General features: G+C 43.8%; 1 protein-coding gene across 1 annotated transcript; it reads left to right on the top strand.

Moving 5' to 3' along the window:
* Positions 1 to 39: 39 nt before the first annotated feature.
* Positions 40 to 27,860, top strand: LOC124111580 (F-box/WD repeat-containing protein 7-like). Its single transcript, XM_048388431.1, has 14 exons — positions 40 to 224; positions 4,511 to 6,080; positions 7,721 to 7,786; positions 9,654 to 9,798; positions 10,620 to 10,780; positions 13,701 to 13,791; positions 14,673 to 14,737; positions 19,240 to 19,365; positions 22,555 to 22,644; positions 23,279 to 23,367; positions 23,974 to 24,052; positions 25,716 to 25,909; positions 26,297 to 26,354; positions 27,717 to 27,860. Exons 2-14 carry the CDS (start codon positions 4,521 to 4,523, stop codon positions 27,858 to 27,860), a joined length of 2,868 nt encoding a protein of 955 aa, XP_048244388.1. The 5' UTR covers positions 40 to 224; positions 4,511 to 4,520.

The following is a 27,860-nucleotide window of genomic DNA, read 5'->3' as shown; positions in this document are numbered from 1 at the left end:
ATCTCATATCAACCTATCAATTAAAATGGCCTATTCTTTTGACCCCGCGCGACCCTGGGGCGCAAAGAAAAGGTCAAGGTCGTATGTGGAAAGAAATATGTGAAACGTTGTTATTTGTAATGATCGACGTAAAAATGTGCGTATTGCCTACGGGAGGACACACAGAATGACCGTCCGTTAATAACTGACCGGCAACAACCCCTGTTGTCTCCATGTTTGTGAAGGTGAGTTGCATCAAGTTGTATGGAACGCTGGTGATGCATGTAATTAAACACGACCATGACGGACTTCACTGATGTCGACTGACACACACTTAGATACAATTACATTTATTGCTTAAGTGTCAAAGCAAAGACTGTTTTTATATGTAATGGATCGGTAACACGAATCGTACCTGTATTGCCTGGTCCACCACAGAAAATGTTTATTAAGTAAGTCGGTCCCCCGAATAGTACAGGCAGACTGTTAAACTAAAATCACTAATTTTTACATTTTTACATTGAATTTCAAATCTGTTTTAAACAAAAAATGATTGAACTATTATTGATAAGAGTTCCTAACCTTCATAGAAATGTCATATTGTTGAGGATCTTCTGACTGTGTGATAGTATGATATGTTCAGGGCTATTTTTGGTTCAATAATAGAATAGGAACATACAAACTAGATGGAGATCTGTGAAAAAAATATGTAGTATGGAAAAATACATACTTATGCATTTTTCCTCGATCCTCAGTGTTAGTTGTGGAAAGTTTAGGATGGGTTTACTCTATCCTTAGCCGATGGATCTGTGAATAACGGCAGGCATGATCTATAGTGGCTCCGTAATTTGTGTTGTTACTTGGACTGATTTTTCACAGGAGCACTCATTTTCTTGAGCTGCTGGTTGTGAGATTTAGCCTCACACAGCTAAGTCTGTCTGGCAGATGTTTTGCTGTTGTCATATACTGCTATGTATCATTGTATTGGTGTTTCAAGTTACAGTTTGTCTCTAAAGCCTGTTCAAGAAGATTAAGGTATAGTAACATATTGTATTGGACAATATATATAGTGCAGTAACATGGTGGTTCAATAGCCTTACATCCCGTTAAGAAGCGTGTTAGAATAGGTCAACCCATGCTTGCTGTAAGAGGCGACTAACGGAATCGGGTGGTCAAGCCTGCTGACATGGTTGATGTATGTCCTTGTATCCCAATTGTATGGACCGATGTTCATGACATCGGTCACTTGTTTGTTTGGTCCAAGTGAAATCATTTGAGACCCGTGAAGATCCTGGTAGAGAATAGATATTCAGCAGCTGTGAGAGGCGACTGTGCTTGTAGTAAGAGGTGACTAATGGGATCGGGTGGTCAGGCTCGCTGACTTGGTTGCTGCATGTCATAGTATCCATATTGCGAAGATCGATGCTCATGATGTCAATCATTAGATTGTCTGGTCAAGACCTGATTATTTACAGACCGCCGTGATACAGCTGGAATATTGCTGAATGCAGCGTTAAACAGCAAACAAACAAAGCAATCATTTGAATGAGGCAAAAGTTTTTTGCATTGGAGTATGTGTTGCAGCACTTGTGTGAGTCTAGTTTCAGGAGTATGTTGGTTTCCTGATTGTGACAATGTGAAACTCAGGCTGTGCCATTCAATACTCGTTTCCTCCTGGTCATGTGACTCTGTGTGATTCTGGGATCCAATGCTGCTGCCAATGTCTGGTTCACCCATCAGTGCTCTGCAGCTTGAAGAATAGCTAATAGGCTGACGGCTATTCCAAGTGCAATCATCTGAGACCTATGAAGATCCGGGGTAGAACAGGTTTTCAGGAACCCATGTCATAAGAGGTGACTAATGGGATCGGGTGGTCAGGCTCGCTGACTTGGTTGATGTATGTCATCGTATCCCATCGATGCTCATGATGTCAATCACTGAATTGTATGGTTCAGACTTGATTATTTACAGACCGCTGTCATAATGCTGGAATATTGCTGAGTGCGGCGTTAAACAACAAACAAACAAACAAATGATAGGCTGACACAATGTTTACTGATGTGACCACAATCACAAGACTAGATGAGACAAAGAAATAATAATTGTTAAAATTGTCTTTTATTGATGATCGGTCCACCAGAAGATTCAGCACATTATTATTATTATACAGAAATTATACCAAATATTAAAGCAACTGTTAACTGTATGTATAAATTGATCCAATGCATTGTCTATATGTGTAGACGAATATTGGCCACGCTGTTAGTGGAGTTTAATAGAAACCACTGCTTGTATCCACTACAGCTAATGATAGTCATGTCAAGTTCTGCCTCTAACACTGCTCTATTGTGAGACACATGAAATGCTGGTTTTGAAAGACTTATTATTGTGATCTGTTCGAAATGTACACTCCAGCGTCTGTTGTCTGTTGTCCTTTTCTGTCTGTTGTACTGTCAGTGAGACCGCCTCCGTGGTCTAGTAGACAGTGTGTCTGACCAGAGAGTGGAAGGTTGGTGGTTGAATCCCTGGCTATGTGATGCCAAAAGATGTTAAAAGATGGTACTTGTTGTTACCCTGCTTGATGCTGGGCATTCAGGGCCTAACACAAGGACTGGTCGGCTTGGGAGTTTGTATACTGTGTCTGACTGCGGTGTGAATCAGTTAATACAATTACAATCGTAACCTGTCAATGGACATATATCAGGCCATGTCATTTAGAAAGTAATTCGTGTGTACAGCCTCTCTGCTTATACATGGTAGTATATGTTCTATGGGCCTTTCAGTATTGAGAATAAAAAAGGTTGAGCGATTGATGGATTGTTGCAAGCCCAGGTTTGATGCTATTCTTTAACATATGTAAGAACAAGTTTGACAGTCAAAGTTTTGCATCACCGGTCAACTTTCATTTTGACCCAAATGTACGACTTAATGTATGGTTAGCTTGAATTTAATTTGAAACTTGTTGAAATGGAACTTGATTGGTGTCTGAGATAAATTATTCATTTCTTGTAACAATTACCCAACAGTCCCATAATATCCTTTGGTAATATGCTACAAGAATATGAGAAACAACTTTTGATTTGATACCATGGATCAGAGTTTTATGTGATGCACACATGTGTGTCTTGTTTTCACAAATGTAGAGAATGGACACAGAAAAAGAATATTCTGCGACACACAATAATATTCATTGTACCTACAGCAGCTGTACAGCTTATCAAGAGCAGTTATGGGTGTCTGTCATTTCATCCATCAATCATGACCACTGTCCCCATGATCACTGATTCATTCCAGGCTCTAAAGTCATTGTCTAAATGTACCGTACACTACACCATTTCATTACTTCACAGGACCCGCATATTGCCTACAAAGACCCTCATATTGCCTACAAAGACCCTCATATTGCCTACAAGGGCCCTCATATTGCCTACAAAGACCCGCATATTGCCTACAAAGACCCGCATATTGCCTACAAAGACCCGCATATTGCCTACAAAGACCCTCATATTGCCTACAAAGACCCTCATATTGCCTACAAGGGCCCTCATATTGCCTACAAAGACCCTCATATTGCCTACAAGGGCCTTCATATTGCCTACAAAGACCCTCATATTGCCTACAAAGACCCTCATATTGCCTACAAGGGCCTTCATATTGCCTACAAAGACCCTCATATTGCCTACAAAGACCCGCATATTGCCTACAAAGACCCGCATATTGCCTACAAAGACCCTCATATTGCCTACAAAGACCCTCATATTGCCTACAAGGGCTCTCATATTGCCTACAAAGACCCTCATATTGCCTACAAGGGCCTTCATATTGCCTACAAAGACCCTCATATTGCCTACAAAGACCCTCATATTGCCTACAAAGACCCACATATTGCCTACAAGGACCCACATATTGCCTACAAAGACCCTCATATTGCCTATAAAGACCCACATATTGCCTACAAAGACCCTTATATTGCCTACAAAGACCCTCATATTGCCTACAAAGACCCACATATTGCCTACAAGGACCCACATATTGCCTACAAAGACCCATATATTGCCTACAAGGGCCCACATATTGCCTACAAGGACCCTCATATTGCCTACAAAGACACACATATTGCCTACAAGGGCCCTCATATTGCCTACAAAGACCCACATATTGTCTACAAGGACCCTTGTATTGCCTACATGGGCCCTCATATTGCCTACAAAGACCCATATATTGCCCACAAGGGCCCTCATATTGTCTACAAGGACCCTTGTATTGCCTACATGGGCCCTCATATTGCCTATAAAGACCCATATATTGCCTACAAGGACCCTCATATTGCCTACAAAGACCCACATATTGTCTACAAGGACCCTCATATTGCCTATAAAGACCCATATATTGCCTACAAGGGCCCTCATATTGCCTACAAGGGCCCTTGATATTAATTATTGGGGTCCCCTGGCACCCCATGTTTGTAAGTCAAGGTTAAACCCTGCCTGGTTACAGAACCTTGAGACTGTCTTGTTTTTTCTTGTTTCAGTGTTGGATTGATGGAAGGCAGCAGGGCTGAGAGGGAGACACCCCATGCTCCATGCCGACACCTGGTGTCCTGTGACCCGGACCTTGACACAGCTGTCCACTTGCTACAGCTGAGAGACTCAGACTTCCTCAAGGTCGCCCTGCAAAACGTCAACAATCACGTACCGATCAACAATCACGTACCGGTCAACAATCACGTACCTATCAACAGATTACATCGACTTGAGGTTGACAATGCAGGCCACAACAAGAACCTGTGCTTGGACACTGGTAATCTGCGACCTGTAGAGGGCGCTGCTGCCTTGGAAGACACAGGAAGTGATGTCACAGAGAGAAACAACAATCATGTGTGTGTGGAGGAATTAGTCGAGATCGTAGACAAAACATCCATTTTCTGTGGTGATTTGCAGAATGAAGGCAACGGTGATGGTAAACGCCTTGAACACAGAATTACCATAGAGGAGCCGCTTTCTGGGCAACAATCAAGTATTGGAATTCATGTTGTGAACTTTGACAGTTCAAATGGAAATGTAACCAAACAACCTCTTGCTAGGAAGCAGCTATCAAGGAGTAACAGCATCAAGCTTTCTTGTCCGGACACTTCTTACACAAGGTCATTCATAAAAAGCCTTCGCTCGGATGAATCAGGTGACGGGAGTAGACTTAAGTCAGCCGTGGCCGAGCCATCGTCCAGCATCCGCGTGTTGCACCTGGAGGACTCTGGTCTTCCCGCCTCCCCCTGTTACTCCGGCAGTGACTGTGATGTTGCGGAGCAGGGCGGTGGCGAGGGCGGGGACAACACTCCTAGGGTGTCATGCATGAGGTACCTCTCTGATCCTTCGCCTCTCCGAGAATGGTCTTCTGCCATGATTGGACGAACTAGCAGCAGCCTGAGCGAAGGGCTCCAAGACATGAGCCTGTCGACCTCCCCCAGTAGCGATGAGGCCACAAGTCAGGACAAGCATCTGTGCATGCACCAGTCGAACCCCGACAGCGATGACCCTCGATCTCCTCCTCCGCAGCGGATGATGTTGTTCCAGACAGCGAATTCCTTCTGCTACGGTGAGAACGACCCTCCACCAGAAATATCCTACCCCCCGAAATGTAGTTCCTTCCCCCTAAGATCTGACCTGGATTTGTGTGAGAGTGTGTCCCAGGCGTCTCAGTATTATCCCAACATTGTGAATGGGAATGACAGTTACACACAGAACCAGTATAAGAACATCGCCCACCAGTACCTACTGTGTCCCCTGGACGCCGTGCATGATGAAACCCACCACCCCACCAGCGTTCAGTGCTGGGGACATTTCTCAAGGCCGCGGCGCCACTACAAATATCGTCGTAGTGACTATTCCAGTGAAAGTGAGGATGATGTCCCAGCGCGGTCCTCGGCGCCGCAGTCCCGGGTGAGTGCTAGGGCGCAGAAGTCGCACCTGGCGGTCGGCAATCTGCAGCGGAGCCTCTCCCTGGGCACAGCTTCCAAGTCGGATGTGGCGGACGACATAGACTCCACTGATGGCCTGGACTTCAGGGAAGGAGTCAAGCCTTGTGTGTTCAAAGAGAAGTTAGCTGTAAGTTCAACAGCATACTTGTGACCAAATAAATACTGAAAGATATAGCATTGGTTGTTAGCTGTAAGTTCAACAGCCTACTTGTGACCAAATTAATACTGAAAGATATAGCATTGGCAGTTAGCTGTATGCTCAACAGCATACTTGTGACCAAATTAATACTGAAAGATATAGCATTAGCAGTTAGCTGTAAGTTCAACAGCATACTTATGACCAAATTAATACTGAAAGATATAGCATTGGCAGTTAGCTGTAAGTTCAACAGCATACTTATGACCAAATTAATACTGAAAGATATAGCATTGGCAGTTAGCTGTAAGTTCAACAGCATACTTGTGATCAAATTAATACTGAAAGATATAGCATTGGCAGTTAGCTGTAAGTTCAACAGCATACTTATGACCAAATTAATACTGAAGATATAGCATTGGCAGTTAGCTGTAAGTTCAACAGCATACTTATGACCAAATTAATACTGAAAGATATAGCATTGGCAGTTAGCTGTAAGTTCAACAGCATACTTATGACCAAATTAATACTGAAGATATAGCATTGGCAGTTAGCTGTAAGTTCAACAGCGTACTTATGACCAAATTAATACTGAAAGATATAGCATTGGCAGTTAGCTGTAAACAACAGCATACTTATGACCAAATTAATACTGAAAGATATAGCATTGGCAGTTAGCTGTAAGTTCAACAGCATACTTGGGATGGGAACTGATTGAATCAGTGCTATTTAGACCCGTTAATCCAACAGTCTTGCAATGAATGACCGAAATCACTCATTAATCAGTCTCGTTAATCCGACACAGTGATCATCGTACTCCGTAGTCATCTGCCCGAAAGTACACAGCCCGTGTTTTGATGTGAAATGAATCAGCTGGTAGCTACATATTACAATGGCTGCAGAGATAAACTTGCTTAACAATAAACAATTAATGCTTTGAATAAAGAAACAACCTTTCGCGAACTATGACCTACCAATGAAATGACTAACAGAAAGTCAACGTTAGCCACTTAAAAAGCAGCTTTCTAAGCTTTGCGGTACCGGTTTCAAAGTTGCGACTTCCATTCCAGACTATGCTTTTTGAAGTATTTTGAATAAGTCATACAGCCCGCAACAGTTGTTTTGTGTTTAACTTTAGAGGTTGCATGATTAGAAAACATATTACGCAAACAATGTAACACAACAATATGAATATTTATTTTATGTTTCTTTTATTACGTGTTTGAATCGTTATCTATCGTGAAGCTGTCTGATTTTCGATCACGAACGTTGATACAGCTTAATTTCATTTATCCGACATACTCGTTAATCCGACATAATCATATGCAACCATCGATGTCGGATTAACGGGACTTGACTGTACTTTGTGACCAAATTAATAATTCTCATCGCTGAATTTAAGACAGTTTGGATATTTGAGTTTTTGGAGCCCAGATCTGTGTTAAGTACATGTTGTTTATGTACGTCGTGGCTACCGCTGCATGAACATCTGAGAACAGTCATAGTGATAGTGATAGTAATCATATCAGTAGGATGTGTGCGACTGGGGGATGTCTGGTCACGTCCGGAGCCTGTTGCTGTTGCTGTTGCCGCATCCTCATCATGGTGGTTGTATTGATGTCTTGTTTCAGGCCATGAAGAGATGGTTTGCAGATTTCAGTGATGAGCAGAAGAATATAGTTTTAAAAAGTTTATTGGTAAGTAGAAACAGCTATTATATATTAATGAGGTCATCTACCATCGTGAACTCTTTCATCAGCACCAACAGATTGATGGGAAGTAGGCCTTGAGTCAGGTCTAGGGTGGCAAGTGGCAGAAAATAGCACTGCTACCAAACTTTATTATAGCATCCAAATCCATGTGACCATTTCATGAAGACAGAGCTGACTTGTGTATTTACCTGTGAAGATCCGGGGTAGAACAGGTCTTCAGCAACCCATACTTGCCGTAAAAGGCAACTATGCTTGTTGTAAGAGACGACTAACGAGATTGGGTGGTCAGGCTTGCTGACTTGGTTGATGCATGTCATCGTATCCTAATTGCTGGATTGTCTGGTCCAGACTGGATTAGTTACAGATGGCTGCCGTATAGCTGGAATATTGCTGAGTGCGGCGTTAAACAGCAAACAAGCCAACAATCTGACTTATGTATTTGAATCTTCTGTAATCTTTCAATGTGATGTTTCGGTACAGATGCTTGTACCTTTATCAAACAATTACATCAGTATCTGTACAGAGAAGTCACATATGAAAGATGACAAGTCCATGTTCTGCTGCAGCTTCTAACATGCTAACATACCTGACCTTTATGTGTTAAGTGTTATACCCAGCCCGGTGAAGACACGTGTTATACACACCCCAGTGAAGACACATGTGTTATACAGACCCCGGTGAAGACACATGTGTTATACAGACCCCAGTGAAGACACACGTGTTATATCCACCCCGGTGGAGACACATGTGTTATACCCACCCCGGTGAAGACACATGTGTTATACCAATCCCAGTGAAGACACATGTGTTATACCCACCCCGGTGAAGACACATGTGTTATACCAATCCCAGTGAAGACACATGTGTTATACCCACCCCGGTGAAGACACATGTGTTATACCCACCCCGGTGAAGACACATGTGTTATACCCACCCCGGTGAAGACACATGTGATATACCCACCCTGGTGAAGACACATGTGATATACCCACCCCGGTGAAGACACATGTGTTATACCCACCCTGGTGAAGACACACGTGTTATACCCACTCCGGTGGAGACACATGGGTTATACCCACCCCGGTGAAGACACATGTGTTATACCCACCCCGGTGAAGACACATGTGTAATACCCACCCCGGTGAAGACACATGTGTTATACCCACCCTGGTGAAGACACGTGTTATATCCACCCTGGTGAAGACATGTGTTATACCCAATCTGGTCAAGACACATGTGTTATACCCACCCCGATGGAGACACATGTGTTATACCCACCCCGGTGAGGACACATGTGTTATACCCACCCTGGTGAAGACATGTGTTATACCCACCCTGGTGAAGACACATGTGTTATTCCCACCCTAATGGAGACACATGTGTTATATCCACCCTGGTGAAGACATGTGTTATACCCAATCTGGTGAAGACACATGTGTTATACCCACCCTGGTGAAGACACATGTGTTATTCCCACCCTAATGAAGACACATGTGTTATATCCACCCTGGTGAAGACATGTGTTATACCCAATCTGGTGAAGACACATGTGTTATACCCACCCTGGTGAAGACACATGTGTTATTCCCACCCTAATGAAGACACATGTGTTATATCCACCCCGGTGCAGACACATGTGTTATATCCACCCTGGTGAAGACATGTGTTATACCCACCCCGGTGAAGACACATGTGTTATATCCACCCTGGTGAAGACATGTGTTATACCCAATCTGGTGAAGACACATGTGTTATACCCACCCCGGGGCAGACCTGTGTGTTATACCCACCCCGGTGCAGACCTGTGTGTTATCATGATTGCACCTCTTCCTGATTGTCCCTTGTGTTTCAGAGTGGTTGTGACCTGCCTCAGATTCATCTGTTGTCTGTGAAGATGGAGGCCAATCTCCACCGTGGCTGCCCCCCGAACTGCCAGGACATCATCACCTGGTTGCCTAGTTACCTGGCTGCCAAGATCATGTCCTACCTAGATCCAGGTGAATATCAACATTTTTTAAAGTTGCTTTGAATGCTTGATACCTTGCTGATACCACTGGACAAGGCCAACACCAGGGTAGCTTGTTTCACTGACTTGGACATGGCTAGCACCAGGGTAGCTTGTTTCACTGACTTGGACATGGTTAGCACCAGGGTAGCTTGTTTTGCTGACTTGGACATGGCTAGCACCAGGGTAGCTTGTTTCACTGACTTGGACATGGCTAGCACCAGGGTAGCTTGTTTCGCTGATTTGGACATGGCTAGCACTGATTTGGACATGGCTAGCACCAGGGTAGCTTGTTTTGCTGACTTGGACATGGCTTGCACCAGGGTAGCTTGTTTCACTGACTTGGACATGGCTTGCACCAGGGTAGCTTGTTTTGCTGATTTGGACATGGCTTGCACCAGGGTAGCTTGTTTCGCTGATTTGGACATGGCTAGCACCAGGGTAGCTTGTTTCACTGATTTGGACATGGCTAGCACCAGGGTAGCTTGTTTCACTGATTTGGACATGGCTAGCACCAGGGTAGCTTGTTTTCACTGATTTGGACATGGCTAGCACCAGGGTAGCTTGTTTTCACTGATTTGGACATGGCTAGCACCAGGGTAGCTTGTTTTCACTGATTTGGACATGGCTAGCACCTGGGTAGCTTGTTTCACTGATTTGGACATGGCTAGCACCAGGGTAGCTTGTTTTCACTGATTTGGACATGGCTAGCACCTGGGTAGCTTGTTTTGCTGACTTGGACATGGCTAGCACCTGGGTAGCTTGTTTTGCTGACTTGTATACAGATAACCCAATGGTCATTTTTTGTTTCAGTGAGTTTATGTCGGTCGTCACAGGTCTGTAAAGTGTGGCAGCAACTTGCAGACGATCCGTCGTTCTGGCGCAGATTCTGTTGTCAACCGAAATGGCGATTGTCAAAGGCAGCAGAACACAAGCAAGTCATCAGTCATATGTCTGTGGAAGGCAGTATACAGGTAGGCAGTGGTAATGGAGACAGTATACAGGTAGGCAGTGGTAATGGAGACAGTATACAGGTAGGCAGTGGTGAGGGAGACAGTATACAGGTAGGGAGTGGTAAGGGAGACAGTATACTGGTGGTGAGGGAGACAGTATACAGGTAGGAAGTGGTGAGGGAGACAGTATACATGTAGACAGTGGTGAGGGAGACAGTATACAGGTAGACAGTGGTAAGGGAGACAGTATACTGGTGGTGAGGGAGACAGTATACAGGTAGGGAGTGGTGAGGGAGACAGTATACAGGTAGACAGTGGTGAGGGAGACAGTATACTGGTGGTGAGGGAGACAGTATACAGGTAGGCAGTGGTGAGGGAGACAGTATACAGGTAGACAGTGGTGAGGGAGACAGTATACAGGTAGGGAGTGGTGAGGGAGACAGTATACAGGTAGGCAGTGGTGAGGGAGACAGTATACAGGTAGACAGTGGTGAGGGAGACAGTGTACAGGTAGACAGTGGTGAGGGAGACAGTATACAGGTAGGCAGTGGTGAGGGAGACAGTATACAGGTAGACAGTGGTGAGGGAGACAGTATACAGGTAGGGAGTGGTGAGGGAGACAGTATACAGGTAGGCAGTGGTGAGGGAGACAGTATACTGGTGGTGAGGGAGACAGTATACAGGTAGGGAGTGGTGAGGGAGACAGTATACAGGTAGACAGTGGTGAGGGAGACAGTATACTGGTGGTGAGGGAGACAGTATACAGGTAGGCAGTGGTGAGGGAGACAGTATACAGGTAGACAGTGGTGAGGGAGACAGTATACAGGTAGGGAGTGGTGAGGGAGACAGTATACAGGTAGGCAGTGGTGAGGGAGACAGTATACAGGTAGGGAGTGGTGAGGGAGACAGTATACAGGTAGGGAGTGGTGAGGGAGACAGTATACAGGTAGGCAGTGGTGAGGGAGACAGTATACAGGTAGGGAGCTGTGAGGGAGACAGTATACTGGTGGTGAGGGAGACAGTATACAGGTAGGGAGTGGTGAGGGAGACAGTATACAGGTAGGCAGTGGTGAGGGAGACAGTATACAGGTAGGCAGTGGTGAGGGAGACAGTATACAGGTAGGCAGTGGTGAGGGAGACAGTATACAGGTAGACAGTGGTGAGGGAGACAGTATACAGGTAGGGAGTGGTGAGGGAGACAGTATACTGGTGGTGAGGGAGACATTATACAGGTAGGGAGTGGTGAGGGAGACAGTATACAGGTAGGCAGTGGTGAGGGAGACAGTATACAGGTAGGGAGTGGTGAGGGAGACAGTATACAGGTAGGGAGTGGTGAGGGAGACAGTATACAGGTAGGCAGTGGTGAGGGAGACAGTATACAGGTAGACAGTGGTGAGGGAGACAGTATACAGGTAGGGAGTGGTGAGGGAGACAGTATACTGGTGGTGAGGGAGACAGTATACAGGTAGGCAGTGGTGAGGGAGACAGTATACAGGTAGACAGTGGTGAGGGAGACAGTATACAGGTAGGGAGTGGTGAGGGAGACAGTATACAGGTAGGGAGTGGTGAGGGAGACAGTATACTGGTGGTGAGGGAGACAGTATACAGGTAGGGAGTGGTGAGGGAGACAGTATACAGGTAGGGAGTGGTGAGGGAGACAGTATACTGGTGGTGAGGGAGACAGTATACTGGTGGTGAGGGAGACAGTATACTGGTAGGCAGTGGTGAGGGAGACAGTATACAGGTAGGGAGTGGTGAGGGAGACAGTATACAGGTAGGGAGTGGTGAGGGAGACAGTATACAGGTAGGGAGTGGTGAGGGAGACAGTATACAGGTAGGCGGTGGTGAGGGAGACAGTATACAGGTAGGGAGTGGTGAGGGAGACAGTATACTGGTGGTGAGGGAGACAGTATACAGGTAGGCAGTGGTGAGGGAGACAGTATACAGGTAGGGAGTGGTGAGGGAGACAGTATACAGGTAGGGAGTGGTGAGGGAGACAGTATACAGGTAGGGAGTGGTGAGGGAGACAGTATACAGGTAGGCGGTGGTGAGGGAGACAGTATACAGGTAGGGAGTGGTGAGGGAGACAGTATACTGGTGGTGAGGGAGACAGTATACAGGTAGACAGTGGTGAGGGAGACAGTATACAGGTAGGGAGTGGTGAGGGAGACAGTATACTGGTGGTGAGGGAGACAGTATACAGGTAGGGAGTGGTGAGGGAGACAGTATACAGGTAGGCAGTGGTGAGGGAGACAGTATACAGGTAGGCAGTGGTGAGGGAGACAGTATACAGGTAGGCAGTGGTGAGGGAGACAGTATACAGGTAGGGAGTGGTGAGGGAGACAGTATACAGGTAGGCAGTGGTGAGGGAGACAGTATACTGGTGGTGAGGGAGACAGTATACAGGTAGGTAGTGGTGAGGGAGACAGTATACAGGTAGGCAGTGATGAGGGAGACAGTATACAGGTAGGCAGTGGTGAGGGAGACATTATACAGGTGGGCAGAGGTGAGGTAGACAGTGTTAACGAAGACAGTATTCGCACAAGACAGTTTGTTTGTAGGAGTGAGTGAGTGAGTATGGTTTTACGCCGCTTTTAGCAATATTCCAGCAATATCACGGTGGGGGACACCAGAAATGGGCTTCACACATTGTACCCATGTCGGGAATCGAACCCGGGTCTTCGGCGTGACGAGCGAACGCTTTAACCACTAGGCTACCCGACCGCCCCTTTGTTTGTAGGAAGTTTTCATGTACATTGTATACTCAATAGATCTCAACTCATACGGTGAATATAGGCAAGAAATATCCGCTTTTCATTAAGAACCACTTGTCACATCTGTCCCAATGTCTGCTGTTTTCTGTTTTCTCCTGTACATGTCACACTGACAATTCTCTGGATTGTCCATGGTTCATTAACGTTTTCTACTCTACGTGCTGCAGTGGAAGAATGTGTTTGCTGAGAGATTCCGGCTGAGGAACAACTGGCTGCGAGGTCGATGTACAGTCCGCACATTCGAGGGCCACACGCAAGGTAAGCTACACTCAAGGTAATCAACACTTAAGGTAAGCTACACTCAAGGTAATCAACACTTAAGGTAAGCAACACTCAAGGTAAGCCACACTTAGGTAAATTAGGTATGCCACTTACACTTGCTGACTTATCTGGGACACCGTCAGAAGCAGGGGTGAATGTTATTGAGTTATTTTGCAGTCTTTGTCAGGTAATCTGAGTAGTTCTACCACTAATTATACCTGTAATAAAGTCATTAACTGAGCATCAAGTAAATGACCACAAAAACACAGGTGTAGGGATTTACCAGGAAACATGGTTGACAAGAAGGGAGTAGTATATGGGTCGTTGCTGTTTATAGTATAGGAACTGAACTTCATTGTTGCCAAAATGATATGTGCACATATTTTCTGTATACTAAACTACAGAAATGTACGTACACATTTACACACACACACACACACAAGGATTTGGCAAGGTGAAAGGTTATAGTAAGCATCATCCAATCAAATGTGGGGATTCAAGGGAAGTCCCCCCTCACTGTCAACAAAGGCTCCCCCATTCGCCCCCTCGCCGGTCCGAAGCCCAGTTTGTTTGGTAGCTGATGCTAATTAGCATCCAGTGATTAGGCAGGCTAATTAAACGGTGCCAGATAGACGGCTGAGAGTTGGAGCATTGTTTCCCTCTAGGTTTACAGTAGTGCATTAAATCCGTTGTTACAACACCCTGCAGTTAAGAAAATAAAACCCTTTTGGAATATGTTCCCAATTTGCTTACCACTAAGTTTTGCATCGTGTTTGAGAGATATTTCTTGCATTGTTTGTTAGCTCAACTGTTTGATGACCTTGAGACAAATGGATGAAAGCAGAAACTTTGTAAATCTGTGTTCTGTGTCTCCCCAGGTATTTCGTGTGTACAGTTTGATGACACTCGTATTGTGAGCGGATCGTCCGACAAGACGGTAAAGGTGAGTGTCCTGTCAGTCTGAGAGCTGGCAGAAAGACTGGGTGTTCTAGGATGGGCCCACCCAGATTTGTTGCTCTTTTATTAGACTCAGGGTTTTACCTTCACTTATAACGTAGGGGTCCAGGGGACCCAATAATTATTTAAAGAGTCCTTGCAGGCAATATGAGGGTCCTTCAAATTTTGAAATGGTGTAGTGTACCATGCGTTTAGATAACTACTTTAGAGCATGGAATGAATTGATGTAAGGGAGGTAACTCTAAACCCAGACGTATTTCTATAAATAGAACGCATTTGTTAACATAGTTTGGAATGGTTGTGTGAGTGTTGTGATGACGTCATCATAGTAACACAGTTGTGTTGTCAGTTATTGTTTTGATCTGAACAAGTAAACATCATTTGAGTTTACCAGCGGCTTGATTCTTCTTTCAGAAGCAATGATTGTGGACATAGGCCATGGTTTATATTATTGTCTGTGTCCGTTCTCTACATATGTGTGTACTGGATGCCTGTGTGTACTGGATGTATGTGTGTGTACTGGATGCCGATATGTGTACTGGATGCCCATATGTGTGTACTGGATGTATGTGTGTGTACTGGATGCCCATGTGTGTACTGGATGTATGTGTGTGTACTGGATGCCCATGTGTGTGTACTGGATGCCAATTTGTGTGTACTGGATGCCCATGTGTGTACTGGATGCCCATGTGTGTACTGGACGTACGTGTGTGTACTGGATGCCCATGTGTGTGTACTTGATGCCCATATGTGTGTACTGGATGCCCATGTGTGTGTACTGGATGCCCATATGTGTGTACTGGATGCCCATGTGTGTACTGGATGCCCATATGTGTGTACTGGATGTATGTGTGTGTACTGGATGCCCATGTGTGTGTACTGGATGCCCATGTGTGTACTGGATGTATGTGTGTGTACTGGATGCCCATGTGTGTGTACTGGATGCCCATGTGTGTGTACTGGATGCCCATGTGTGTGTACTGGATGCCCATGTGTGTGTACTGGATGCCCATGTGTGTGTACTGGATGCCCATGTGTGTGTACTGGATGCCCATATGTGTGTACTGGATGCCCATATGTGTGTACTGGATGCCCATGTGTGTACTGGATGCCCATGTGTGTACAGGATGCCCATATGTGTACTGGATGCCCATGTGTGTGTACTGGATGCCCATGTGTGTGTACTGGATGTATGTGTGTGTACTGGATGTATGTGTGTGTACTGGATGTATATGTGTGTACTGGATGTATGTGTGTGTACTGGATGCCCATGTATGTGTACTGGATGTATGTGTGTGTACTGGATGCATGTGTGTGTACTGGATGTATGTGTGTGTACTGGATGTATGTGTGTGTACTGGATGTATGTGTGTGTACTGGATGTATGTGTGTGTACTGGATGTATATGTGTGTACTGGATGTATGTGTGTGCACTGGATGTATATGTGTGTACTGGATGTATGTGTGTGTACTGGATGTATATGTGTGTACTGGATGTATGTGTGTGTACTGGATGCCCATGTATGTGTACTGGATGTATGTGTGTGTACTGGATGCATGTGTGTGTACTGGATGTATGTGTGTGTACTGGATGTATGTGTGTGTACTGGATGTATGTGTGTGTACTGGATGTATGTGTGTGTACTGGATGTATATGTGTGTACTGGATGTATGTGTGTGCACTGGATGTATATGTGTGTACTGGATGTATGTGTGTGTACTGGATGTATGTGTGTGTACTGGATGTATGTGTGTGTACTGGATGTATGTGTGTGTACTGGATGTATGTGTGTGTACTGGATGTATGTGTGTGTACTGGATGTATATGTGTGTACTGGATGTATGTGTGTGCACTGGATGTATATGTGTGTACTGGATGTATGTGTGTGTACTGGATGTATGTGTGTGTACTGGATGTATGTGTGTGTACTGGATGTATGTGTGTGTACTGGATGTATGTGTGTGTACTGGATGTATGTGTGTGTACTGGATGTATATGTGTGTACTGGATGTATGTGTGTGTACTGGATGTATGTGTGTGTACTGGATGTATGTGTGTGTACTGGATGTATGTGTGTGTACTGGATGTATATGTGTGTACTGGATGTATGTGTGTGTACTGGATGTATGTGTGTGTACTGGATGTATGTGTGTGTACTGGATGCATGTGTGTGTACTGGATGTATATGTGTGTACTGGATGTATGTGTGTGTACTGGATGTATATGTGTGTACTGGATGTATGTATGTGTGTGTACTGGATGTATGTGTGTGTACTGGATGTATATGTGTGTACTGGATGTATGTGTGTGTACTGGATGTATGTGTGTACTGGATGCCCATGTGTGTGTACTGGATGTATGTGTGTGTACTGGATGTATGTGTGTGTACTGGATGTATGTGTATGTACTGGATGTATATGTGTGTACTGGATGTATGTGTGTGTACTGGATGCCCATGTGTGTGTACTGGATGTATGTGTGTGTACTGGATGTATATGTGTATACTGGATGTATATGTGTGTACTGGATGCCCATGTGTGTGCACTGGATGTATGTGTGTGTACTGGATGTATATGTGTGTACTGGATGTATGTGTGTGTACTGGATGCATGTGTGTGTACTGGATGCATGTGTGTGTACTGGATGTATATGTGTGTACTGGATGCATGTGTGTGTACTGGATGTATATGTGTGTACTGGATGTATGTGTGTGTACTGGATGTATATGTGTGTACTGGATGTATGTATGTGTGTGTACTGGATGTATATGTGTGTACTGGATGTATGTGTGTGTACTGGATGTATGTGTGTACTGGATGTATATGTGTGTGTACTGGATGTATGTGTGTGTACTGGATGTATGTGTGTGTACTGGATGTATGTGTGTGTACTGGATGTATATGTGTGTACTGGATGTATGTGTGTGTACTGGATGCCCATGTGTGTGTACTGGATGTATGTGTGTGTACTGGATGTATATGTGTGTACTGGATGTATGTGTGTGTACTGGATGTATATGTGTATACTGGATGTATATGTGTGTACTGGATGCCCATGTGTGTGCACTGGATGTATGTGTGTGTACTGGATGTATATGTGTGTACTGGATGTATGTGTGTGTACTGGATGCATGTGTGTGTACTGGATGCATGTGTGTGTACTGGATGTATGTGTGTGTACTGGATGTATGTGTGTGTACTGGATGTATGTGTGTGTACTGGATGTATATGTGTGTACTGGATGTATGTGTGTGTACTGGATGTATATGTGTGTACTGGATGTATGTGTGTGTACTGGATGTATATGTGTGTACTGGATGCACGTGTGTGTACTGGATGTATGTGTGTACTGGATGCCCATGTGTGTGTACTGGATGCACGTGTGTGTACTGGATGTATGTGTGTACTGGATGCCCATGTGTGTGTACTGGATGTATATGTGTACTGGATGTATGTGTGTGTACTGGATGTATGTGTGTGTACTGGATGTATATGTGTACTGGATGTATGTGTGTGTACTGGATGTATGTGTGTGTACTGGATGTATGTGTGTGTACTGGATGCATGTGTGTGTACTGGATGTATATGTGTGTACTGGATGTATGTGTGTGTACTGGATGTTTGTGTGTGTACTGGATGTATGTGTGTGTACTGGATGTATGTGTGTGTACTGGATGCACGTGTGTGTACTGGATGTATGTGTGTACTGGATGCCCATGTGTGTGTACTGGATGCACGTGTGTGTACTGGATGTATATGTGTGTACTGGATGCCCATGTGTGTGTACTGGATGCACGTGTGTGTACTGGATGTATGTGTGTACTGGATGCCCATGTGTGTGTACTGGATGTATGTGTGTGTACTTGATGTATGTGTGTACTGGATGCACGTGTTTGTACTGGATGTATGTGTGTGTACTGGATGTATGTGTGTGTACTGGATGTATATGTGTGTGTACTGGATGTATGTGTGTGTACTGGATGTATGTGTGTGTACTGGATGCATGTGTGTGTACTGGATGCACGTGTGTGTACTGGATGCCCATGTGTGTGTACTTGATGCACGTGTGTGTACTGGATGCCCATGTGTGTGTACTGGATGCCCATGTGTGTGTACTGGATGCCCATGTGTGTGTACTGGATGCCCATGTGTGTGTACTCAATGCACGTGTGTGTACTGGATGTATGTGTGTGTACTGGATGTATGTGTGTGTACTGGATGCCCATGTGTGTGTACTGGATGCCCATGTGTGTGTACTGGATGTACGTGTGTGTACTGGATGCATGTGTGTGTACTGGATGTACGTGTGTGTACTGGATGCCCATGTGTGTGTACTGGATGCCCATGTGTGTGTACTGGATGCACATATGTGTGTACTGGATGCACATATGTGTGTACTCAATGCACGTACAACCCTGTCCCTTGTGTGAGTGCAGTCAAGCACCAGGAAGTGTTTGTAAACTAACCTGTGTTGTTTTTTATTTCAAGGTTTGGAATATTCGCACTAATGCACCCTGGTCCGTGCAGACGCTGGTAGGACACAGTGGGACAGTACGGTGTCTCCACCTGGAGGGAAGCAGACTCGTCAGTGGCTCCAGTGATAAAACCATCAAGGTAGTGTTACCATGGCATTGTAACCTTGTATGAGTCATCATTGTAAATTACTGTATATCGCTGTGTATAGGGCAAGTTTTTCATACACCGAATTAGGGGGCTTTCAAGGGGGGGCATCTTATACCCAGGTTTGAAGAGTTCAGATGTTTTCCCCCAACTCAGACATAACTGTGAGCACATAACACCAGAAATACCATGTCAACATATCCGTAATGAAGTACGCTAACTAATCATGTAATTACACTGTCTGGTTATAACAACAGTTCATTATATATCTGGACTTACCTATGTAATCTATTTTATTTATTTTATTCAAAATTTCATTCAATATTGTTAATTTTCATTTCTGCAAAATCATATGTGAAGTGATTGGAAGATCGCACAACTCACCGTTATTTACAGCAACCACGGTCATATTACCACTATTGACGCCTTGAAACAAACTTTAGTGGATAGAGAATGGATATATATATCATAAATGCCATACTTTGACTCGCTGAAAGTCATATTGGTTGTAGTTTGACTATTATTTGTCAACATAAAGTGAACACGGAAGCATCAGCGGTGATTGGTCAATTTGTTCCATATGAAAAAATATCTGGCAATAGCAGTCAGCTGTACAAAAGTGCTACGCTTATCGTGATTAATTTATTTCAAATATATATATAGTAAAATACTACTAAAATAACATGATATTGGAATAAATTATTCCGTATATTTTTAATAGTTCAGATTCAATTCTTTCGATTATTGCATCAAAATTCTTTAAAGTTATATTATTGGGTAATTATTTACCAAATCACCCGTAGTTTCCGATAAACATGTGTACAGCTGATTGCTACTTCCGGCTTAGTTTACGCAAAAATACACACTATAATCTTAATCTCTGCATATAAAACAATGCCTGTCAGAACAGGAAATACAATTTGATTGGTAAATGAGCATGTCTAGTATTTTTTTATCTCAACTTTTAAATTTGTATTGGCCAAGTTTAATTGTTACAATCTGTTCATTTCCCTGATCGCTGAAGGGAAACGATGTAATTTTTTCTGCGGAAGACAGACATGTTTTTATTGCAAATGTAGGGATTGTGTATACGCCGGTGACGTGCTTCATTCCGATTCGCTTTATAGACGGGGTATATGAATTAGCATCAATTTTAAAGGCTTGTACAGGGGGGTCATCTTATACGTGGGGTCGCTTTATAGAATGCGATATACGGTAATGGTCCCACAGCAATGCATGTTGGGTAATGTTGTCAGACGCTTGTCATGTAGGATGTTGTGTTGACGCTCAAAAGTAAACAACTATGTGGAACTACAAGATAAGTCTGTCTTATTTCTTATGATACATATGGGATTCTGATCCCAGGTTACCACAAACCTGTTTGTTGTTGTCTGCAAGTGTGTGAGCATTTCACTAAAGTCTGCTATTGTCTGCAAGTGTGTGAGTATTTCACTGAAGTCTGCTGTTGTCTGCAAGTGTGTGAGTATTTCACTGAAGTCTGCTGTTGTCTGCAAGTGTGTGAGTATTTCACTGAAGTCTGCTGTTGTCTACAGGTGTGTGAGTATTTCACTGAAGTCTGCTGTTGTCTGCAAGTGTGTGAGTATTTCACTAACGTCTGCTGTTGTCTGCAAGTGTGTGAGTATTTCACTGAAGTCTGCTGTTGTCTGCAAGTGTGTGAGTATTTCACTGAAGTCTGCTGTTGTCTGCAAGTGTGTGAGTATTTCACTGAAGTCTGCTGTTGTCTGCAGGTGTGTGAGTATTTCACTAACGTCTGCTGTTGTCTGCAAGTGTGTGAGTATTTCACTAACGTCTGCTGTTGTCTGCAAGTGTGTGAGTATTACACTAAAGTCTGCTGTTGTCTGCAAGTGTGTGAGTATTTCACTAAAGTCTGCTATTGTCTGCAAGTGTGTGAGTATTTGACTAAAGTCTGCTGTTGTCTGCAGGTGTGTGAGTATTTCACTAAAGTCTGCTGTTGTCTGCAGGTGTGTGAGTATTACACTGAAGTCTGCTGTTGTCTGCAAGTGTGTGAGTATTTCACAGAAGTGTGCTGTTGTCTGCAGGTGTGTGAGTATTTCACTAAAGTCTGCTGTTGTCTGCAGGTGTGTGAGTATTTCACAGAAGTCTGTTGTCTGCAAGTGTGTGAGTATTTGACTAAAGTCTGCTGTTGTCTGCAGGTGTGTGAGTATTTCACAGAAGTCTGTTGTCTGCAAGTGTGTGAGTATTTCACTAACGTCTGCTGTTGTCTGCAGGTGTGTGAGTATTTGACTAAAGTCTGCTGTTGTCTGCAGGTGTGTGTGTTTTCAATAAAGTCTGCTGTTGTCTGCAGGTGTGTGTGTGTTTTCAATAAAGTCTGCTGTTTGTCTGCAGGTGTGTGTGTGTTTTCACTAAAGTCTGCTGTTGTCTGCAGGTGTGTGAGTATTTGACTAAAGTCTGCTGTTGTCTGCAGGTTTGTGTGTTTTCACTAAAGTCTGCTGTTGTCTGCAAGTGTGTGTGTGTTTTCAATAAAGTCTGCTGTTGTCTGCATGTGTGTGAGTATTTGACTAAAGTCTGCTGTTGTCTGCAAGTGTGTGAGTATTTCACTAAAGTCTGCTGTTGTCTGCAAGTGTGTGAGTATTACATTGAAGTCTGCTGTTGTCTGCAAGTGTGTGAGTATTTGACTAAAGTCTTCTGTTGTCTGCAAGTGTGTGAGTATTTAACTGAAGTCTGCTGTTGTCTGCAGGTGTGTGTGTTTTCACTAAAGTCTGCTGTTGTCTGCAAGTGTGTGAGTATTTCACAGAAGTCTGCTGTTGTCTGTAGGTGTGTGTGTTTTCACTAAAGTCTGCTGTTGTCTGCAAGTGTGTGAGTATTTGACTAAAGTCTTCTGTTGTCTGCAAGTGTGTGAGTATTTGACTAAAGTCTTCTGTTGTCTGCAAGTGTGTGAGTATTTAACTGAAGTCTGCTGTTGTCTGCAGGTGTGTGTGTTTTCACTAAAGTCTTCTGTTGTCTGCAAGTGTGTGAGTATTTCACAGAAGTCTGCTGTTGTCTGTAGGTGTGTGTGTTTTCACTAAAGTCTGCTGTTGTCTGCAAGTGTGTGAGTATTTGACTAATGTCTGCTGTTGTCTGCAAGTGTGTGAGTATTTGACTAAAGTCTGCTGTTGTCTGCAAGTGTGTGAGTATTTCACTAAAGTCTGCTGTTGTCTACAGGTGTGGGACCTGTCGACCCGGGACTCCTGGTCAAGCATTGCCTGCAAGGTGACAATGATCGGACACACGGACACCGTCCGATGCCTGCAGGTAAGGGGAAGGGGGACATTGTTGTTTTACTGGGTTGAAACAGTTGAGATGATGTCTGAAACAGGGCACTGTCCTGACTCTGGTGCCCATGACAACAGTTTGGGAACAAGATTTACCACTTCAATGCTGCCTGGTTTCAAATACAAGATAATCTCATGGATAAATAAAATAATCATGGAATCACATTCACCATTGGCTCCCCGTGGTAGGTTTCCATACATACGGGCCTGCATGTAGGGCCTGCATGTTAGCTCACTTTGACATTGTCACTGTGGGCTTGCATCATTAAACTCTGTCCCAGTGAGACAAGTTGAATGAAACCTTAGATGTTTAAAATTTAAAACTACAGAATATAAATGAAATTCCTGAACAGTTTTATAACTTAAAACATAACGCAAGCCCTGCAGCCCAAATAGTCCCTGTTGTGTACTAGAAACCAACACTTTCCAGCAGAATGTATTGGTGTTCCTACAATACCATTGAGGTCAAGGGTCGAGCGATCCGATAACTGGCTGATCCTGACCAGGACGAGTCCGCTGCCTGGTGTCGTCCCTGACCTGCTGGCCAGTGTTGACCATGACTGACCGTAAGACTTCACTTCCACTTCCACTTCCACTTCCACTTCCACTTCCAGGTTGATGACGACAAGGTGATCAGTGGCTCGTATGACAAGACACTCAAGGTGTGGGACCTGAAGACAGGCAGCTGTCGGAGGACACTACGGTAGGAGTCCCCCCGGGACATGCATACAGTCTCGCAGTATCCCCTCCCGTCATCCCCCAACATCACCAACAACATCTGACCCCCTCCAACATCACCTGCAACACCTGACCACCACCAACATCACCTGCAACACCTGACCCCCCCAACATCACCTGCAACACCTGACCCCCTCCGACATCACCTGCAACACCTGACCCCCTCCAACATCACCTGCAACACTTGACCCCCTCCAACATCACCTGCAACACCTGACCCCTCCAACATCACCTGCAACCCCTGACCCCCTCCAACATCACCTGCAACACTTCACCCCCTCCAACATCACCTGCAATACCTGACATAGGCTGCCCCCCTCAACATCGCCTGCCACACCTGATACCCCCCGTCCCCCTCAAACACACTCCATACAACATCTACCACCCAACCTCATTGTAGTTGTCACTTCTACCTCATTGTAGTTGTCACTTCCACCTACATTGTGTTGTCACTTCCACCTACATTGTGTTGTCACTTCCACCTACATTGTGTTGTCACTTCCACCTACATTGTGTTGTCACTTCCACCTACATTGTGTTGTCACTTCCACCTACGCCATGTCTGTTCCAGAGGTCACCAGGCAGCAGTATTATGTGTTCACTTCAACGAGAACAAGATTGTGTCGGGGTCCTGTGATAACACCATCAAGGTGAGCCCTTCCTCCACATCCTCTGTACCATGTGTTACCATGGGTTCGTGATACTAGGGTGCTGCATCACTGGCTCTTCTGAATCTTAATGTCAGCCTCTCAATCAATATGCTGCAACAAAGTTAAATGCTTCAACAATCAATATATGTTGCAACAAAGATAAATGCTTCAACAATCAATATATGTTGCAACAAAGATAAATGCTTCAACAATCAATATATGCTGCAACAAAGCTCAATGCTTCAACAATCAATACATGCTGCAACAAAGCCAAATGCTTCAAGAATCAATATATGTTGCAACAAAGATAAATGCTTCAACAATCTATATATGCTGCAACAAAGCCAAATGCTTCAAGAATCAATATATGCTGCAACAAAGATAAATGCTTCAACAATCAATCAATACATGCTGCAACAAAGATAAATGCTTTAACAATCAATATATGCTGCAACAAAGCTAAATGCTTCAACAATTAATATATGCTTCAACAAAGCCAAATGCTTCAACAATCAATACACGCTGCAACAAAGATAAATGCTTCAACAATCAATAATTCTTTGGTGACCTGGGTTTAACTGATTCTGATCTCCGGTATATACAGAATCTCACCTAAGCAACATCCAATATGTCCCCACGATTTGACGAAAGAAGCCCAACTGAGAGGCTTGCCAAGCATGTTTACTGCTTGTTTAATGAGTGTTGATACATTTATCAAACGACAAAAAGGCAAAATTATATTTAATATTCAATATAATTCTGAAACATTTCTTAGGCTTACATGTTTTTATTTGTGAAAAACAAGTTGGTGTGAGATCATGTCAGAATCAGTCGAGAGAAAGAACATACATTGGTTGATCAAGAATCAGACTTGTTTAGAACTAGACCTACCTTTATGATGTCAAGGCGGTGGGGTAGCCTTGTGGCTAATGTGTTCGCTCATCACGCCGAAGGCCCAGGTTTGATTCCCCACATGGGTATAATGTGTGAAGCCCATCTCTGATGTTACTTTGGCCTATCAGAACATAATCTTATGTAGTCTGACATTGTGACATTGTCAGAGATTATATGACATTGTCTGACTATCAGTGGATCAGTCTGTGTGCAGGTGTACTCTGTCATTGTCCCCTGTGTTTTGTAGGAGGTATTCAAATGCACGCCACCCTTTCGTGCGTCCACACAAGGTGTCATAACGGGATCAGATCTTGAAGACCTTACAATATTTCATAAACAAACTTGGGACATAGATAGGTCTAGTGGTGAACTGGTGCCATTTGATTGTTTGGGATTTTTAATCAATTTATTCTTCAAGTTTCCATAGCGACAACTTTGACTTGGACTGAAAATGGTTGCAATGCATGTTTCCGGAGCAGATCTTGAAAACTGTGCAATATTTCTTCATCAGACTTGGCACATAGATAGGTCTAGTAGTGAACTGGGCCCCGTTGCAAAAAGTGATCTTAGTGCTATGATTATCATTAGTCTGTGTTAAAGTATGGGAGTTGCAATCATCTTAGTGCTAAGATTGCTTGTGCAATGGGGCCCTGGGACCTTTTCATGTGGTTACATTTGACATGCAACTAGTTGATGTATTTATGACAGGTATTGACCATTGGGGGGATGTCAATGACTTTGTGATATTGACCCCCTTGTCTGTGTGCAGGTGTGGAACTACCAAGGCGTGTGCATGATAACGCTGTCCGGCCACCAAGATGCTGTCACATGTCTGCAGTTTGATGCTACTCGTATCGTCAGCGGCTCCCTTGACTGTAACCTCAAGTTCTGGGACATCCACAGCGGCGAGTGCATCAACACCATCGACTGGAAGGCTGCTGAAGGCCACACAGGAGTTGTCAGGTTGGTGGAGGAAACAGTCCGTGGCGTCATCTGGTCGCCTCAATTTACAAGTAGAAAAGAGAAAATCCGTGAAGATCCGGGTTAGAATAGGTCTTCAGCAGTCCATGCTTGCTTTAAAAAGACTTCCTGGCTTGGTTGATGCATGTCTTCGTATCCCATTTGCATAGGTTGATGCTCAGGATATCAATCACTGGATTGTCTTGTCCAGATTTGACTATTGACATCCTGCCGTCATATGGCTGGAATATTGCCGAGTGCGGCGTTACACAACAAACAAACAAAGAAAAGAGAAACTTACAAACAGAACAGCTCATATCACAAGTACATTGACAGATGCATGCTGGCCTGTGTGGAGTGTTTGACTATGGACTTGATGTTGGCTTTCAGATGTCTGCAGGCTGATAGTTGGCGGCTGGTCAGTGCAGCTGATGACAAGACCATCAAGGTGAGGGTAGACAGGAGCCACATGTCTCACATGTGTTGATTGTGTTGAACTGTGTGTTGATTGTGTTGAACTATGTGTTAATTGTGTGAAATTGTGTGTTGATTGTGTTGAACTATGTGTTGATTGTGTTGAACTGTGTGTTGAGCGATGTGTTGATTGTGTTGAACTGTTTGTTGATTGTGTTGGACTGTCTGTTGATTGTGTCGTACTGTGTTGATTGTGTCGAACTATGTATTGAACGATGTGTTGATTGTGTTGAACTGTTTGTTGATTGTGTTGAACTGTTTGTTGATTGTGTTGAACTGTGTTGATTTTGTGGAACTGTTTGTTGATTGTGTTGAACGATGTGTTGATTGTGTTGAACTGTTTGTTGATTGTGTTGAACTGTGTGTTGATTTTGTGAAACTGTCGATTGTGTTGAACTGTGTGTTGATTGTGTTGAACTGTGTTGATTGTGTTGAACTTGTGTTGTGTTGAACCGTTTGTTGATTGTGTTGAACGATGTGTTGATTGTGTTGAACTGTGTGATGATTGTGTTGAACTGTTTGTTGATTGTGTTGAACTGTTTGTTGATTGTGTTGAACTTGTGTTGATTGTGTTGAACTGTTTGTTGATTGTGTTGAACTGTGTGTTGAACTGTGTGATGATTGTGTCAAACTGTTTGTTGATTGTGTTTATTGTGTTGAACTATGTTTTGATAGTGTTGAACTTGTGTTGATTGTGTTGAACTGTTTGTCGATTGTGTTGAACGGTGTGTTGATTGTGTTGAACTGTTTGTTGATTGTGTTGAACTGTGTGTTGATTTTGTGGAACTGTCGATTGTGTTGAACTGTGTGTTGATTGTGTTGAACTGTTTGTTGATTGTAATGAACTGTGTTGATTGTGTTGAACTGTGTTGATTGTGTTGAACTTGTGTTGATTGTGTTGAACTGTTTGTTGATTGTGTTGAACGATGTGTTGATTGTGTTGAACTGTGTTTTGATTGTGTTGAACTGTTTGTTGATTGTGTTGAACTTGTGTTGATTGTGTTGAACTGTGTTGATTGTGTTGAACTTGTGTTGATTGTGTTTAACTGTTTGTTGATTGTGTTGAACTGTTTGTTGATTGTCTTTATTGTGTTGAACTATGTTTTGATAGTGTTGAACTGTGTGATGATTGTGTTGAACTGTGTGATGATTGTGTCAAACTGTTTGTTGATTGTGTTTATTGTGTTGAACTATGTTTTGATAGTGTTGAACTGTGTGATGATTGTGTCAAACTGTTTGTTGATTGTGTTTATTGTGTTGGACTTTGTTTTGATAGTGTTGAACTGTGTGATGATTGTGTCAAACTGTGTCTTGATTGTGTTCATGTTTTTGCCAGGTGTGGAATCTGGAGACAGGCCAGCGACTTGTGACCCTGCAGAACCACAAAGATGGAGTGACCTGTCTGCAGTTTAATGATTTCATCATTGTGTCAGGGTCGTATGACAAGACTGTGAAGCTGTGGGACTTCAGTTGCTGCTAG

The sequence above is a fragment of the Haliotis rufescens genome, unplaced genomic scaffold, assembly GCF_023055435.1.
Source record: "Haliotis rufescens isolate VD_foot unplaced genomic scaffold, xgHalRufe1.0.p SCAF_71, whole genome shotgun sequence".
Taxonomy (NCBI): domain Eukaryota; kingdom Metazoa; phylum Mollusca; class Gastropoda; order Lepetellida; family Haliotidae; genus Haliotis; species Haliotis rufescens.
The sequence above is the reverse complement of the archived record's forward strand: the minus strand, read 5'-3'. Positions and strand labels throughout refer to the sequence as shown.